This window comes from Fukomys damarensis, unplaced genomic scaffold, assembly GCF_012274545.1.
Source record: "Fukomys damarensis isolate Sample0158 unplaced genomic scaffold, DMR_v1.0_HiC HiC_scaffold_26, whole genome shotgun sequence".
Taxonomy (NCBI): domain Eukaryota; kingdom Metazoa; phylum Chordata; class Mammalia; order Rodentia; family Bathyergidae; genus Fukomys; species Fukomys damarensis.
In genome coordinates, this window is record NW_022900938.1 from 8,618,687 (window position 1) to 8,638,062 (window position 19,376).

General features: G+C 36.1%; 1 protein-coding gene across 6 annotated transcripts in view; it reads right to left on the reverse strand.

The window, feature by feature from the left end:
• The window catches only part of Pms1 (PMS1 homolog 1, mismatch repair system component), an 82,117-nt gene that overhangs the window by 19,144 nt on the left and 43,597 nt on the right, over positions 1-19,376 (reverse strand). For 4 of the 6 annotated variants that reach the window (XM_033756270.1, XM_010636846.3, XM_033756271.1 and 1 more), the window contains 4 exons: positions 9,393-9,509; positions 2,516-2,638; positions 1,815-1,958; positions 762-1,648 (listed from right to left, as the gene is read on the reverse strand). In XM_033756270.1, coding sequence (XP_033612161.1) covers positions 762-1,648; positions 1,815-1,958; positions 2,516-2,638; positions 9,393-9,509 — 1,271 coding nt within the window. The remainder of the gene's footprint in view (positions 1-761; positions 1,649-1,814; positions 1,959-2,515; positions 2,639-9,392; positions 9,510-19,376) is intronic. The other 2 variants (XM_010636853.2, XM_010636849.2) reach the window with 2 other exon arrangements.

The window sequence follows — 19,376 nt, forward strand, 5'->3', positions numbered from 1 at the left end:
TTTTTTTTTTTTTTTTTTTTTTTTTTTTGCTATATCACTCAAGACATAATTATGTTTATATTTGGTATTCTAAGTCAATTAGAAACACCACAGTATTTTGGAACATTTATTTAGATCATCTGATCTAAATATGCAAGTAATACTGAAATCAGATATACAGCCATCACCTACTTACATCCCCCAAACACCCAGTACAGGTCATAAGGCACCAGTAAGGAAACAACACATTACAGAAGCAAAAGTTGAGTTGTACCGAGAAGAAATGGCATTAAAAACACTAAAATGATCCTGGAACAATGCCACCATTCTATGTATTGTGTTATACATTTTAGAGACTAATTTTTTAAAAGGCACAGTCAAGAAATTAAAAACATCATTGTTTGACTCCTCTAGTACAAAGCTTTAAAAAAAAAAAAAAAAGTCCTGCCACAGTTAAATTTTAAAAAAGAAAATGGTGGTTTCAAAATGAGGATAATAGAAACCTTTAACAATAAATTTAACAAATCAGAAAGCAATTGAGACTTGTACAAAGAAAACAACCCATTTTAAAATAAAAAGTAATACCCTCAAAGTCCCTAAATTAAAAAAAAAAAAGTCATACAAAAAATATACTCTAGCCAAGCCAAAAGGCATTTTCCATTCTGCTTTTCTGTAAATAAGAAGTTTTAAAAAGTCCTTTAAAAAAAAAAAAAAAAAACAGTGAGTCATATAGAATGGAAAGAGCTGAGCAGTCAGGTCACATGCAAGCTCTGGAAACTTACTTGAGTTTTTCCTCTTCACTCAATGTCTTCCACAGTTCTTCAATTTGTACTGTTGCATCCTCAAAATTAGTCTTAGGATTTTCTATGAGAAACTGAGCACGATGTTCCTGAATAAAAAGGGCACTTGCAGACATGGGTTTCTTAATTACTCGATTGCTAATTAAATCATAGGCTGTCAGCTGTCCAGATTTGTTATCTATCACATTTGACTTTTTGTTATAGGGGCCGTCTCTGATATTTTCTTGTTCAAGGTTTGAATGATTATTCTCGCTTACTTTATGTGCTAAACTGTCCTGAGGCACTAAAATTTTCACAGGTTCAATATACTCTCCTGTTGAACTCTTAAGTACATTTCCCTTGCTCCAGTCATCTGCAGAAATTTCTAAGGACTTCTCAGGAACTGCTGCTTTTTCATTTTCCCCCTTTTTATGTATATGGCTTTTACCACCATATTCTAGTTGGGCACCCTTAACAGAACCTACAAAACCAGTTTCACTATTAGCACTTGGGGCATCTTCTGATGCTAAGTTATTTATTGGGCTTTTTGGAAATGTATTTCTAGTGTCCTTATCAATATTAGAATTTTCACTACTAAAATCATCACAATGTTCATTAATACTTGTCTGCTGATTTAAATAATTATTAGTGTTTCTTCTTGATTCATCATTATGTACATCACTTTGGAAAGGAATGACTGGAGTATCAACATTTGGATAATTATTTCCAGATGATTCCATTTTATTAAAAAGCACATCTGTTTCTGCTGTTTTACTAACAACCATGTCAGTTGAGGAAACATCTGTTTTATTATTTTCATAACAATTTGTTCTAGGTAGTGGTCCATAACACATTGTCATCAGATTTTCAAGAGCAATTAAAACAGATTCCTAAAAAAGACAAATTAAAAAATATTAAAAGATATTATGAAAATAGCAGACAAAATTAAAATGAATAAAAAAGAAAAATATAAAGCAAGGAAGTCTTTTTATATGAAAACAGCCTGCACACATTTCTATAGCATAAATTAATACAAAAATTATCTGGAAAAGTTACCTTATTCTGTAATAATACTTGACTTTTATCTGGTGTTAGATTTACATCCACATCAGTTGTAGGAACATCAATTTTCAGAAAGAAAATGGGATATAAACGAGTAGATTCCTTTAGGCACTTCACATTGTAATAATGTCTGATTAACTAGAAATACATGTAATGAATAAAACACAAAAGTACCATTTAAACACAGTACTGCCAACCTTAAAAGACCACCAAAAGCAGCAGATTCAACTGAAACGCTGAGTAGGTGCCAACCACCCAGAGGGAAAAGCAGCATGTAAGCAGTGGTAACCCCACTGTAGAGGGCCCAAACCTACACGAGCACAAGCATCCCAAGAAGCACCGCATCCAGCGCAAGGCTAATGGCTTCAAGGCTGAACACCACAGTGAAACGGAGAGGAGCAAGGGTTCAAATCAAAACTGCTACTTTCTGGCTACTTTCCTTAAGTAAGTCTTTTAACATTTGTTTCCGCAGTATAAATGGGTATAACTGTGCATCAGAGCTGTTGTACAGAGTAAGCAAAGCAGAATATGTAAATAATACCCAGCACGATGCTTAATAAGCGATTATCTGTTTATGGCCTTCTTTTCCTTATTTTAGAGCAAATTCTAGTAGTCATTCTTGTAACACTCTAACAAATGACAGAGCTGGTTTTAAATCTCTGACCAAAGTGATATTTTTTCCTAAAAGGGATTACCTTTAATATGTCTTTGTGATGGACAGGTCGATGATTTATAAAGATGAAACTCCTCTCTGGAGTCGAGAGACTTGTGAAAGAGTGGTCTGCATCAAGCTTTGGAAGGAATCCACTTAGATAAATCTGTAATCATAATAAACAGTCACTGAGTATCCAATATCCACATTCAATGGTCTTGCTATAGACAACACATTAAAAGGTTAAAAAAAATAATAATTTCAACTTAAGATCTAAAAGAGATATATACTTCACATTTCAAGAATTAACCTTGAATAAAATCCCGGAGCATACTAAACTGGTATTTCTAACTTTAAGGAATAATGAACATTTATAAAATCTTCACAGTCATACTTTTAATTATTTAATGGTCACAGGACAAACTACCTTCTCTCTACTTAGCTTTACCTTCTTTTTACAGTTTCTTTTCCCACATTGTGCTTTCTTTCTGGCTGTTTGTCCCTTTCTCTTAACTATAAAGAAGTTGCTGTATATCTTTGAGTATTCTACACTGCTAATTTCACTGGGCCTGCATTTTCAAGTTTAAAAAAAAATGTCTTTTACTCTTTGAATTAACTTCCTAGGGTACCCATTGCTCTTTATGTTCAGTTTTGCTTGAAGAAATTTTCTACAAAAATTTTACTAATTATTTACAAATTATTCTTATGCTACAAATGTATGAAGGAGGAAAAAATGAAGGATACAAGAAAAGATAACCAAAGAAAGAGATTTAAGGGTTGAGAGGCAGAGAACACGTTCCTAACTTTTACCCTTAGCTAATTAACACAGCTAAAGACACTACAGAGAATGTTAAAAGTAGGCTAGAGCTAGAATGCCAGGGTTTGAATCCTATATCCACTAGGTCAAGGTAATTAAAATATAGGCCTATAATCTCTTATCTGAAACAAGTGGAACTCAATGTATTATTAATCTGCTGAGAAAGACCACTAGTAAAATTGTAACTTAGGTTAAAGAAAACAAGTATGTCAGTGGGAGTGCTATTTTTAGTTGAGCAGAAACCATGAGGCTCCTTTACCAATACAAGCCTGTAGGCTACCACCTCTGTCTGTGGCTGTCCCTCCCCTTGGAAATACGTGTTGAAGGAGATACTTTACCAGTTTTAGAACACTAAGTGCATTATTGGCAGGGTGCCAAATGGTGCCAGTTTGAAAAAATAAATTAATAAATCTGGATAATCCATTACAAAATGATACCACTTAATTAACTGTAAAACTTCACAGCCTTTATAAATGGTTGTATAATTTACCAGGAAACATGAGACTCTTCTTAAAACACCTGCTGGGCAACAGGAAAAGACTGTTTAAGTTCTAAAACATTCACTGGTTATATGAATTAAAAAAAAAAATCTGCCCTCTGGTCTGAAAGTGTAAGAATAAAGAAGAAAATAAAAGAGTAGATATAGTTGTTAGAACCTTCCTTTCACTCTACCTTATAATTGCTGCATGTTATATGGTATACTGCTTTACAATGCTTTAGGACAATCTTAACAAGCTATATTTAAGTTATATAGAAAGTAAAATGAAACAGTTCTTATAAATCAAATACAAAAGACCAAACCGTTACAACAAAACAAAAGTGAGACAGCCCTTGCAAGATTCTGGGCCTCAACCTAGAAATGGAAATAGAAATTGAAGGCAAAGTACAATCAAATACTGCTCCGTTGGCTGGTTGCTTCTCAACTATGTGCCTTTCTTTCTTCTTCTTCAACCCACTTTCTAAGGTGGCTTCTGCTTTAATGACCAACTCTAGTCATCTTATGTGACTCCCTAAGCCCCTACCCTCACGAATGGCAACTCTTTCCTTTGGTGAGCACTCACTCCAATGCATGAATCTGTTTCAATGCTCTCTTGGTGTCTCTGCTTACTTTACAACATTTCCTCCTTGACTGGTTTCTCTTCTTTCGGTAGCCCTATAAATGACGATGGTCCCCCTGAATTCCATCGTCAGACCCTTTTTTCCTTGCTCTCCAATTACTATGAATAGTTTTTCTCAACTATAGTTTCAACAACTAGCCATATAAAATGATGCTAAGACATAGATACTATAGTTTGTATTTCTCTCACTCCCAAATGAGTACCAACTGCAACTGTCACAAAAATAATCTCAAGCTCAAAGCTTCATAAAATGTCATCTCACTTCTACCCTGCTAACTGGATCCTCTTGAGTTCCTTTACTATGAGACTCCTGTCACTTACAGAGTCTGTTAAGCCCACCTCCTTTTCTCTACTCATTATATTGATATAACCTGAACTAGTCTCCTAACACTAATTGTTCTCTTAGCCAAAAAACCTAACATAACAAACATGGAGTCCCATTTCTAAATAACTGAAATACTCTGGTTAGAACAGTGAAACAAGTTCAAGTGAAAAATCCCCTTCTCCTATCCGACACTAGGTATGCCATTTGGAAATTAAATTCTGGCAAGGAGATGAGGACAAAACACGCTCTGTACAAGGCAGGGGACTGAAATTAGTCTTTCTGTTTGAAATAAGAGAGCTCATATACCACCATCTCTGAAACAAAAAACAAAACAAAACTTTAAAATGCTGTGTGATCACTGTCTGGAGCTGCTTGCCAGGGTCACAGGAAAGAACAGAGACAACTCCAAAACCAAGAACAAGGCTAAGCCAAGCTGGCTAAGAAAAGAAGTCTGTAAAATCTTGGCAGGCTGAGGCATCAACTGCTAATATCGCACCTGGTTTTGAATCAGGAATGGGGAGGGGAGGATCTGTCAAACTATGGATGGGAGAGGTAAGTGAGGAGAGGAAGCAAAACAACCAAAGCAAACCTGCATTCAAAATAATTTCAAAACCTGAAATTTCAAAGCATATAAAATAGCAGAGAAGAGGATTTTCTCTCAGGAAAATAGACATGACAGCAATATGAAAAGGACTTTGAACTTAGTACAGTGATACGTTAGTACTTATTGTTAATTGGTTCTGGAAGGCACAATGAGTACCCAACAAATTGTTTTGGTTGGAAAGGACAGCAAGTCATGAGGCCACTGACCCCAGCAAGTTTTCCTGCACATCAAGTACCAAATCAATGACTGGAACAAAATTTTCACATCAAAATACCAAATTCGACACGTTTCAGAGCAGTGGAGTAAAAAGGTATGACTGTAAATGAGTAGCTACAAATCAAATTTAGAAAGAAGAATATCAAAATAATTCTGAATCCTAAAAACAAATAATACGGTTTAGGGGTTAAAAATCAGGCAGTACTAAGTTAGCATGGAGTAATGCAGAGATGTCAGAAGGAGCTCCAACAGGTCAAAAGAGCCACACCTGAAAAATACCTTAAAAAAATGCTACAGTAGCGGCTCAATGGAGAATATCAGCCACCACAAGGCTGTTCCTCCCTACAGATTAAAACATGGACTCTCCCATTAAAGGAAGAGATACACAAAGATGATCTACAGGCCAGGTTCCCATCAGCCAATGGATCTGTGCAGAGAGAAGGCCTTGGTGGACAAGTTTTACAACTTAAAGATATGTAACGGGAGCTGAAAATCAACTCAGGGTTGCTTTTGGCCAGGGACAAGAAGAGACTCAAAGAAACTGATGTGGGACAAGTCTCCTTTAACTACACAAGCAATACAAGAGAAAAGAACATGAAAGTAAAGAGTGTGGAGTGGATGGTGGCGACACAGATACAACATCCATGTAGACACAGTGCGAGGACAGAGGGGGATGTGCTGCTATGGTCACCCTCACCAGACACGCTCTAAACTCTCAGTACCGGTAAATGAAACACTAACACATGCTTTCCAAATTCCTTTCATTCCTCCATGCAAAAATAACACATGAAGGTCTAGCAATAATTCTGATATCTGACAGATTACCATAAATGTCTTTAAGTGATCCTATTTCAAAAGAAAAAATTCTCAACTGCAGGACTGACTCCTGTGATAGTTCCATCCACACACCGAATTGTAGCTGACCAAGGTCTGGATCACTGCTTTCCATTTCTGAATGGTGCACTTAAGGACCTTGTAAAAATGCAGGTTCTGATTTGGTAGATGTGAGATAAGGTCTGATACTCTTTTTTTCTAAAACACTTCTATTTGATGCCAATACTACTAGTCTGTAGATCAAATTCGGATAGCCAGTGTATGAGGACACAGAGGCAACAGAGCCTTACGAAGCTACAGGAACTCAGAGGGAATTCAGATGTACCCTTGGCATCCTGAGTCAGCTACTACTAGCAACAGAATTCCAGAGATCCTACAGGTTTAAAATTAGCAGCCAACCAAACAAAACTCCTCTTCTCTAATGAAACTGAATATGGACAATATATCTTAGCTCCAATTCATGTAACTTTGCGTTGGAAAGAAAAGGAGAAAAGAAGAGATGCAGGGAGACAGATATAACTAGTTTCTTAAGAACCTCAGCAGTAAGAATATAGTATGCAGATTAAACCTTAGGCCCTCACCCCATTATGGCAATTTGGATTTTCCCAGAATCCAGGAACATGGTGAGGATCTTGATTACACAACACTGAAGGAGAACGTATAGCCAGTAAGCCCAGCCACCAACACCCAATTAGATTTCCTATTTAAGGGAAAAGACACAGAATCAGACACTTTGCAAAAATACTTCTTAGGTAAGCAGAACAAAAGCTTAGAAAAGGATTATTTAAGGAAGAAACACTTTAAAAACAAAAACTTAGTATCTTTAGAAAGAGTTAAGGTTTTATATTCAAAAGCAGTTATAAAAAAACAATAGAAATGTCCTTTGAAATTAAACATAACTTCCAAAGTAAACAACTCAATTGTTTATCCTAAAAGAATTAAAGGATACATTCAGTGAGAGCTCCCAAAACTTACAGTAAAAAGAAAAGATGTAAACTTGAGAAAAGAGAAGGTCCTAATCAGTGGAGAGCGAGAGGGAGAGAAACACTGTTCATGGATGGAAACACATAACCCAGGAATAAGAAAGAAATGAGTCTCCACATTCATGTAATTGCTGAGCACAATAACCTAACAAGACATAAATCTAGACAATTTTTTTGTAAAATCTAAGAATAAACATGAAGGAAAGATCCAAAGAATTTTCAAAGAGAAAAAAATTATCATCTAGAAAAAGTCTTCAAGTCAACAATAAATGATTAAAGAGTACTCAATGTCTCCAACGTTTTAAGGAAAAACTATTTTGAATCTATAATTTTGTGTCTGCAACACCATCAACATAAAAAGTGCAAAATAAGCTGAGCGTGGTGGCGCATGCCTGTAATCCCAGCACTCGGGAGGCTGAGGCAGGAGGATTGCTGCGAGTTCGAGACCAGCCTGGGCTACACAGTGAGTTCCAGAGCAGTCTGAACTACATAGTGAGACCCTGCCTCAAAAAAAGTGCAAAATAATGTCACTTTCAGACATTAAAATTTATCTCATATCTCCTTTCTGTGGAAGATATTTAAAGTTGCACCTTTGACAAATTGAGAATGAATACCAACAAACACTTGGGATATAAGAAGTAATGGAACAAACCAGTGTTCTGATGTAAATATATCTCATGATGAGAAGCTTAAAATACAAGCAATCCAAATAAGAAATAAGTGGGTTCTAAGACCAACGACTTTACAAAGAGGTAATGGAATGGATTATAAACTATAGCAGAATGATCAAAAGAATTTTTTTACTGATTTGATAAAGAAAATTTCACTTAAGAAAAACTTTTGGAAACTTCAGAAAAACCAAAAACCTCTGAGGCAGTTCAAGTGTGAAGCAAAGAAAATCAGTGATATACTTTTGGTGATTGATGGTAATACAAGAAAGAAAAATCTTATTTCATCAAGACAAAAGGAATATTTTCATTTGTATGGCATAAAAGACATACTACTGGATCCTTCATGAAGAGTGTAATCATAACACAACAGTAGGTTCTTCAATGAAAACCACTTATAGCCATAATAATTTACACTCCACATAAGTGTTCAACCTTTGGAAATCAATATTCAGACAAAAGATGAAAGACCTAAAAACTGGTTACAGGGCCAGGAATAGTGGTGCATGCCTGTTGATCCTTGCACTTTGGGGGAAGGGGAATTGAGTCAGGATCCCTAAAGTTCAAGGCCACCCTGGATTTCATAGTGAGTTCAAAGCCAGACTGAATACATAGCAAGACCCTATCTCAAAGCAAAGCAAAGCAAAGCAAAAATGTTTATAGGACCAGAAGTATGGCTCAGTGGTAGAGCATGAGGCCTTGGATTTACTCCTAAAGTACTGCAAACAACAGCAACAAAAAAATTACCTATGAAAATATGCTATTCAGCTTGATAATAAAATGTCTTACCGACAGAACTGAAAGAGGAACGAGCAAGTGAGAGGAAGATCATAGAGCAGCACAGGGAATCAGAAAGCACTAAAGCTGATAGCTGGAGAAAAGAAAGTCTGAGTGTGTGTATACAATAGTAAAGAGAAAGAAAAGATAAGCAATCTCAACAATTTCACTGTCTAAAGGAAGATAAGACTCGAAATTGAAAATTATTATTGTTTAAAAATCAATTTAAGCAACAAAAATGATGAAAGCAGGGCTGGGGAAGGAGGTTAGTTCTATATATATTTTCTTTTTTCTTTTTTTTGAGACAGGGTCTCACAATGTAATTAAGACTGACCTGGAACTCACTAGGTAGCCCAGGCTGGTCTCAATCTCACAGCAATCCTCCTGCCTCAGCCTCCTGAGTGCTGGGATTATAGGTGTGCGCCAACACGCCCAGTTGTATTTTCTTTCCTACCTACTTTATATACATATTTTGATAAAAATGTCACAAGAAAAACCTCTTATTCTAACTCCCAAGAGAAATATTTTAACCCCATCATTGCCAAGTCAAAATTATGAAAGAACATTTTTGTGCATACCTGAGACTCTTCGGAGTGGTACTGAAAAGGCTCCAAGTTGCCCATAACAGCATTCCCCAGAACTGACATGAGAGCTGTCTTGTGATCAGACACTCTGGTTTTCTGCCAAATAACTGCCTACAGATGAAATGACATACACAACTTTTAACTAAATTCAAGAACTTACAGAAATTATTTCTACGTTTACTAGTGTTTTTATAGAATGGACTTAGGAGCCATAAAGTCTGACAGAACAAACCTTGACTCCTAACTCTAGAAGCTGTGTGATTTGCACTGTTCAATACTTTCAACTTCCCTTAGCCTTGGTCTTCTCCTGACAAAAGGCTGTTTCTTTTTCAGAGTTGTTGGAAAAATGAAAATATATAATGCAAGCAAGCACAGATCACAGTGGCATAAAATCATTCAATATTCTCTCCCTTTTTCTCATTTCAAACTTCAGAATATGTACTTCAATGTATATTTACAACTTAAGTGTTATTCCAAGTAAGATAATTATTACTTTATAGAGGATGGATGACCATGCTGCTACGAGATTTCTGTACAAAGTGAAGTAAGTGTAGAAATTTTGGAAAAAGCAAGTACTTTAAAATTACCTTTGTAATTACTTTTAATATACATAGGAATTACTTACACTTAACTGAATCTCATAAGCAGATGTGATGAATTTGGATTTTTTTCACTACATGTATGTAGGAGGGTAGATTAGGAGAACCATGGCCCAGACACACTAAACCAAACTTTGACTGTGAAATGCACCATCGAGTTTGATATACTGCAATCACTTTAGTTAATGAGGTCCAATTACAGTCAAATCCCTTGAGAAATTGTCAAGATAGAAACAATCCATTTGCTCAACGAATATTCACTTAGCACTCCCCAAGTCCTGTTAAAAATGTGCAAAAGACCAAGGAGAAAACACATCAATATCAACATTCAAGACAGACCAAAAAAGGAGTGGCCAGAGGTAGAAAGAACACAAAGTGTGGTAGACAGGAAGTAGTTATGTTTATCAATATTTCATCAGTAAACCTCAACAGTGAAGGCAATCTGTAACATACAGGGAAAAGTAAGTTGCACAAAGATGGCACACAATTAACTAAAAATATGCAGTGGCACCTCCTTCCAGAACACAAAACAGAGAGCACATGCCACTGGCTTAAAGTGCAACTGCCATCATTTGAATGTCTCCTCTGACACTCATGTTGAAAGTTCACTGCCATTCTAACAGTACTGAGAGTAGATCCTGAGGAAAATGAAGCTCAAAGATATAATTGTCCCAAAGAAATACCGCAGACAGTAAGTCACAGAATTAAGATGTATACCCAAATTTTTCTGGCTCTAAACCTCTCATCCTTTTTCACTTTCCAACACTTCTCTCTCCTCCTCTACAGTCAAAGGCAATCATAATTTAGAACCAAATCCAGACTTGAAACAGGAATTCCCAAAAAAGAATGTCTGTCCGACAAATGTACTTTTCACGTATGAATACCCTCCATGGTCATGTGATATGGCATGTAATTTCCAGTTATCTTAATGGTATTAGCAGATAACCGCAGAAAACAAAATTCTTTTTAACCTAGTCATCTAAAGATGAATACATTTTTCTTCAGAAGGGCAAGAAGAAGTAAAGCTGGACCCTTAAATCAAAGAAACCCAAAATAAAAAATGTCTAAAAGAACTGGGCACGGTGGCACACTGCTGCATCAGCGCTCTGGGAAGCTGAGGTGGGAGGATCACAAGCCTGGGCCATTTAGAGACTTAGTGAGAGCCTGTCTCAAAATTTGAAAGAAGGGGTGGGGTGGGGATGTGGCTCACTGGGAAGATCCTGGATTCTGTCTCCAGTGCTGCTAGAATGCAGTTGGAAATTGTTGGTATCAGTCTTAAATCTTAAGCAGATACTCACACCTAAGGATTTCCAAATTTCCAAACTTTTACATTTACTAATACTATATAAATATAGATGTGGAGCAATTAATCTCAAATTGTGAGGTGAAACAGCAGCACTAGAAAAAATTCAGGTGTTTTTCCATCCTTAAGTTCAAGTTGTCACTACCCATTGCTGGGAAAGTAACCTGTATTAGAAAAAGAATATAAAATACATAAAATCAAAGTATAAAAATAAATTGAACACAATTTTAAAAATTAAGGTACAGCTTTAATGTGTCTATCTCTAAACAAAATATAGTGATATGTTTTGTTAACTACATTTCTACATAAAAGTTAATTTTAAAAAAGGCTAAAGTCTGAAGCTCCAGAAGATGTAAGATACAGGCATCATAGGTATCTTCAATCCTTTCATTATATTATATATCATATATATTATAATACATAAATATCTGGGCTAAATTAAAATTTTTGGAGACACAAATTTTGAATTTAATAAATGCCTATGGAGAATCTACTTTGTACCACATTCCAAACTAAAAGAATCTCAGCTCTTACGAAGCTAAAAATGGAGGCAGAAAATGGAGCCTACATCTACTGCATGTAGAAGCTGCTATGTGGGTAAGACTGGAAAAAGGAGTTTGCCTCTCTGACTAATCATTCCTGATTTTAAAAAAAATTACATGCAGAAGCATCAAAGTATAGAGTATGCCTTACTGGAGATGAAGCTGCAGAGATTGGAGCAAAATCATTAGTGAGCGAGCACATGATACACAGGAGTTTGGTTTCTCTTATCTGCAATACAGAGTTCACTGGAAAAATCTAATTGGGAAAATATCACGATCAGTTGTGGACGTCAGATGGAGATCTTTGACAAGAATGGTTTAGTGAAAGCTGAAATTAGAGTAACATGGAGTTAAAAAAAAAACATGACTATATTAATCCAACTCAGAGGGTCTCAGCTTTTACTGAGGACTTGCAAAATGAAGTTCACACTTACAAGGTACTTCTACAGGTGCCCTGAGAATGCTAATTCCTGCTACACTACCTGTGATGCTACTGCTTTTTCTACTGCTAAAAGTATAATGGACTGCAAGCCAGCGAACATCACATTTACAGGATTATCCTTCTAGTTTTTGTTTTTATTTTTAAGGTAAACCATTTGCAATTTTACTAATACTAACACTATAACTAAGAATTACTGGGCTGGATTACAGAACCAGCATTGATAAGAGGAAAAGCAGACAGACTAAAGGCTGAAAGCTGATCTGAAGTGATGCGGTGACTGACTACACAAAGGCTTCCCAAGCTCTTGACCTGAGAAACTAGAATGGCAGCAGCATCACCGACTCACTAAGACAGGAAATTCAGGAGAAAAGGCTGTGGCAAGAGGAAGATGGGAAATTCAGCTTCTTCGGTGCTGAGTCCCTGATAATTCCTACAACAATACTAAGCAAGTTCAATAAATGCTTACTGAAAATTTCAGGGCTCACTCAAGTTAAAGCAATACTTCATTACCTTTTATTCCACTGGATGGATATACATTTGAATTATTCATTAGCAGATGAGTATCTGGATTATTTCTACTTTTCGGTTACTATGAATGATGAGTTTTGGTATGGACATTAAGTTTTCATGTCTCTTGACTATACACAGCGGGGTGGGACTGCTGGGCCACACGGCAACTCTGTGTTTAATTTTTTGAAGAATTGCCACACATGCACACACGACTTTGTGTGTAGCAGCTCTTCTGCTACAATGCCCACTGTTTTAAGCCAGCCAGCAGCTGGTGAATATCTATATTCAAAAATAATAGAAAGCACATAAAGTTCTGATAAGCAACTGTATGGGAATAAAATGACCCACATCAGAAGTCTCTTACAATAAGGAAGTGTACAATGAAAACTTATTCACGAAAAACGTTCCCCTTCTCAGATATGGATATACACATAGGCAACACCCACCCCTCCATGCCCACATGGTCTCACCATGCTGGGGAGCAAATCTAAGGCCTCATACATACTAGGCAAACAGTCTACCACTAAGCCACATCCCCAGTGACTGACTGACTCTCTCTCTCTCTCTCTCTCTCTCTCTCTCTCTCTATCTCTATATATATATATATATATATATATATATTTTTTTTTTAATAGCAAAGAAAATATTTCAAGAAACTAATGTCTTAAAATTACAGCCCTAAAAAACAGGTACTACTGCTAAGATAAGTATATTATTTACTTGTTTATATTACAGGGATGCTTCAGGTACAGGTATAAATCTCAGCTGCTGACTAATGAAGGTCTAATTCACCATGCTTCTTGCTGAATACAGAATTGTAAAAAGATCACTTCAACAAGTGAGTTCTAGAAAAGCTGTGGCACAGGAGAAAAAGAAGTATGATTTTAAAATCTATTTTATTTTAAGGGGAACAGTGTTGCTAGCAACTTAGAATCATGATTTCATTGTAGGGATATTTCCAACTAGTTACACTGGGAACAGCAATAAATGATAAACAGGTCTGCCAACAGGTAAAATCTTCACTATTACATAAGCAATAGTTATTTTCAAAATATGATTCATTATTCAAAAATTAAACAATTAAATGCAATAAAATTGAGTGCAGAAGAAACTGAATTTTTAACTACATTTTCTGAAGAAAAGATAATTTGCTTTCCCTACCACTTCATCGATTCTACACAATTTTCAAAAACAGAGATTATCTTTCACTTCCTAAAGTTTTTGTAGACCTTGCCCTTAGGCTTAAAGCTTAACATGCTAAAAATACACACAAACCTCCATATGTTTTCTATCTAGGTCACAGAAAGTTGGAGCATCTGGATGTGCCAAGTAAGAATCTGACTCTGGTCAGTATGATGACAGTGCAAAAACAGCTCAATCAAAACTATACTATTACACACACACCATCTTAGGTTTGATTGAAGTCAGCCAAATATATCATATCCCTTTTCCCTTGTTCCTACTACACTAACACACACTGTTTAAGAAAACGAAGTTAGGTGAGATTACCGAATATTTAATTAGTTAACCTCAACGGCAAAGGCAATCTGTGATATATAGGGCAAAGTAATGTGCAATAAGCAACTCTTTCCAGGATATAAAACAGACTATATACTACTAGTTTAAAGTGCAACTGCTATCATTTGAATGTCTCCACCAAAATCCATTTGAATTTACACCACCATTCCAATATTAAGAGTAGATATTTTTAGATACTTTTGGCATGGGCCATGATCCCCATGAATCGATCAATGCATAACAACACAGTAGGTTAGTTATTTCAAGAGTGAATTCTTGATTTTAAAAAAGTTCAGTTCAAGTTTCTGTCTTTCAATCTTGCTTGCCATGCTGTGTCAAAGCCCTTATCAGAAGTGGCCCTTCAATCTTGAACTTCCCAGCTTTCAGAATCATGAGCTAAATAAACCTATTGCTTATAATTTATCCAGCAGAAAACAGACTAAGACAGCAACCAAATTCTGCAAAATATGTGCTCAAATGTGTGGGAATCATGAGTATTGGTTGTAAGTATTGTTAACTTTAGTAACTCCATATTTGTTAAGTTTCTCCAGTTTAAATGGTGGCGTGTTTCCTTTGTGGAATTCCTGAAAGTTGCAGTTTCTTGTCTCTGACCTTCAGATGTGTGGTTGTCTGGGTTACTACTACCCACGGTGGTTGTTTTTGTTGAGCCTGTTTGCTCTTTTCCTGTGTGAACTTTCATTTACTATGGTAACCCCATCCCATAATAGTTTGTGTTTTTTTTTTGTTGTTGTTTTTTTTGTTTTTTTTTTTTGCTTTAAAAGGCTGATGCTTGCCGGCAATAAACGTCGCCTTGATCAGACTCTTGTCTTAGCCTCCTTCCTTTCTCTCTGCCCCATCTCCACCCCGCTGCTCTTTCAGGTTTGAGGCACTGCTGGACAGTGCTCTGCGTCGCCGGCTCGCGACACAAATGTATTAGACCCACATTTGAATTTTCTAAAATCTAGAAGTCTTTACTACTTCCAAGATCTTACAAGGTAATCTAACTGGATCTATATCTACTGCCATCTACTCCTGGATAAGCACTGTAATGACTGTGGTTCGGAAAAGGATAAGGACAAAAATATATTTAAAAAGGCCACTCTCCCACACTGGCAACAGAACAACTATGAGGTACAGTGGCAGCTTAAGATATTACTAAAAGTTTTTAATTCAGCATGAAATTATGGCTTATTCCATCACAATATCAATACTGCTGTTACAAGAACAACATCACTTTCTACCAATAAGAATTAATATGATGTGGTTATTACTAAGGAGCCTCAGGCTTTCAATACTGATTTTATCTTGGCAAAATTTTTTCAACACAATTCTGAATTCCAAATCTCCTATGTTTACTTTGACTCTACTTAAATATTTATTTTATATTCTTTTTCTGGAATAGAACATACATGACTATTTCCTTTCCCGAATGTTACAAAGGAATTAGTAGATGTTTTCACTATGGGAGAAAGGAATTAAATGAGATAGGCAATTGAGAGATAAAATTTTTCCTTCTCCGTTTCCTACTTTTTGATTTGAACCATGTAAAAGTAGGATTTAAAAATCAAGTAAAGGGCTGGGGGTTTGGCTCAGTGGTTCCGCTGTCTGCCTCCCAAGTGCAAGGGCCTGAGTTCGAACCCGGTACCAAAAACAAACAAACAAACATCAAGTAAAAGCCAGATATAATAATCCCAGGTGCTTGGGAGGCTGAGGTAAGATGATGGCAAGCTAAAGCCAAGCTTTGGTAATTTATTAAGACTTTGTCTCAAAATAAAAAATTAAAATGCCCGAGGATGTAGCTCAGAGGGAGAGCATTTGCCCAGCATTCACAGAGGCCTGAATCACACACATATACAGGCACATGCATACATGAAAACAATTAAAATATAAAAGCATCAAGTTAATTTTTGCTTAACTTTCAAAGGAAGATTGTAAAGATGGATTTCTTTGTAGTTTTTAAAAATAAGAATATTTTTTCCATTTGAGCATCAGATCTTGTCTTGTCTTTATCAGAAATGTTTTTCTTTTTCAAATCTTTTTCTCAGGTCCCGGTGCAACTGCCTGCCCGACTCCACCAGCTTCCACAGCCTTACACATGACTCAACATAATGTGGTCCACCCTCCTATACCAGGAGAATTATTCTTAGTCTCCTACTGAACTCTGCATTGGTTGCCTTCCAGACCCTTTCCAAGTACAACAGTTCACATTCTCATGTAAGGTACACAAGATCTTCAGAATCTTGATCCACGCAACTTTTGCAGCCTGACCTCCCCTTCTCTTGAGCCAGTTTTCTCTGACTTCCGATAACCTGACATTGTTATAAGGCAATTTCTTCTAACAATCTTTCTAAAATCTAATCACATTGTAATGCTGTTCAGTGCAACCAACATAGCAGTTAACATTTGAGTATTTATGGAGCAGACACTGGGCTAAAAATGCTTTATCTCATTTTACTTTATAAATTACACAATATTGTGTATTTCATCCTAAAGATGAAGATGTTGAAGCTCACATGGACATGTAATATAAACCAATTAATAGTAAGCTATAAGGCTAGAATGTGAAGTCATGCTTGTCTAACTGTAATGACAATTTTCTTAACAGTTAAGTTCTTCTTGAAGATGAAAGGACGATTGTAGATGGTCTCTGAAAGTCCTACTGTTACTATGATTTTTCCTCAAGATTAAAAATTGTCAAAGATCTGAAACATTTTCTAACTATAGCAGATAAAGAAGATAAATTAAAAATTATTCTCATTTTATAAAAGAAGTTTTCCATATAGTTCTACAGTTATAATTCTTTAGATCTTAAAAAATATTGTATTATATAATCACTCAGAACTTATAAACAAAGCTTGATGTAGCACATCAGCTAATATATATGAAACATTTAATTACCCAACTGAGGGTAAATTTGTTTAAGATAATTTATGAGAAAACAACTTTTGTTTTTAACATTGGTTAACTCATTTTAAAAATAGAACACTCTGATTGTAAGAAGATTCTCAATACTATTCGATGACAAGCAAAGCAAACAGTAAATCCTACTTAAATTGCATATAGAAGAGGAAGACAGAAAAGAACAGTGTGCTTTTAGGCCATGGAGGCCATCTCATTTCTCTCCAGGTGTTCAAACACACAATTTAGCATTTTCTTAGTTCAACTGTTAAACTAAAATTTATAACATCCGTTGTCTTAAAAAAAAAAAAAAAAAAGCAGGTAGAGAGATAGTTGGTCTTGACATTCTAGTAATAATATTCAGCAGCTTGCTTAACAGGATAATATCCATTTTATAGTTCTAGATTAAAATACACAAACTGTTTTAGCGCACAAAGTAACAAATATAAATTGCACTGCCTGTAATCCCAGTACCTTAGGAGGCTGAGGCAAAAGTATCACAAATTCTAGCCCAGGCTAGGCAATTCAGAAACTCAGTAAAGACCCTGTTTCAAAATATTAATAAAATTAAAGGGAGGAGGGGGCTGCAGATGTGCTAAGGCCCTGGGTTCTGAGTACCACTCCTCAGAAAAAGCAGACAAAATATTAAAATAAATAGCATTCCAAAATTCACTGCTTACCTTTTCAAGAAGCCCCAAGGTCTGTGAGTATGTTTATCACCACCTACATGGGACAAAGCAAACCCTCTTCTCTGCCATTCTATCATCCTCCTCAACACTTCGGACTTCAGGTCAGCCTTTCTGATCTGTTCTTTAATCTCAGAACCCTGAGGCAATTGCAAATTCTTCTCATCTCTAATTTCAGAGAAAAGGTTACTTGCAAATCAACCTGCTATTGTTTATAACAATATTTACTTCAGCCTTTACCCTTTATTCTCATTAAGCAGAATATCTTATCTCTTACATACTGTATTTTGGAAACTTCCCAACTCTAGATTTGGTTTTACCCCTCCGTAACTCACAGTTAATGAAGCTCTACCTCAATTTTCTCTTCTGTACGGCAACCGTACCCTCACGTGGTCCTCCTTCAGTTCAGGACCAAACTACTCAAACTGCTGGGAGTGGCCCAGGATTGCAACATACTATTTGTGTCCAGCAAGCAGGTACACGCTCCTAATTCCACTGGGAACTTTGGGGTACGAGACAGCAGGATCATAAGTTTGAGCCCATCAGGGCAACTTAGTAAGATCCTATCTTAAATTAAAATAGGGATAGGAATGTAGCTTAGTGTACAGGTCCTGCATTCAAACCTCAGTACTGAAGTAGGGAAATCCCACCCAAAAAAAACAACAAAAAAAATTTATTGTTAATATTTTTTTAGGCAAGACAAAAAAATTTTCAGGGGTCAATAAAGATCTAAAAATACTTCCCCTCAAAAACAGAAAAAAAGAAAACAAAAAGTTCTAGGAATCCTACCTCCTATTTCATGATTTGATTATCAGTCATTCTAATACTCATTTACCATGCTAAGTGATAAAAATGTGAAATTTCAATTTTGTGAGAGGAATGAAAGTGTCCAAAATAAATGAAAATACCTGTAAAAATCAGTTTTAGAGCTGAAAAGATCTGTAGAGATCATTCTTTTTCATTAATTTTATTGCTATTCATTTTAAATAAAACATTCACTAAACAATTTACAAACTTGAATCATAAGATTCAACAGACCTCACCACACTGTAGAGATTGTCTGATCAACTCTAATTGGCCCATATTCGAAGGATAAATTTGTGCAGGATTTAGATACTACTGATTAGAAGAAAAATCTCTAGTGTTGGAGTAAAACATTTGTGTTATGAAAAATAAAAAGCATACAAACTGTCATGTCTGGCATGAACAAGACCTTCACAAAGTAAACAGGCTGCTTTCGGCAAACAGGCCATTCTCAGTAAACAAGGCAGACGCCTACACTGACTGCCCTTGAACTCCAGTCACAAGCATTCCTAATGCTTATAGCCTCCTGTTAGGAGATAGCACCTGTTAAAATTTAACCCCCTCCCCAGCCTTCCGGGTTCTTCCCCGACTGAGTCCTTTCTCCCGCCGAAATTGTAAAGCGCGAAACTAGAGCTTCTGCAAGCCGCGAAATTCAAAAGGCAACCTCTGGCGGTAG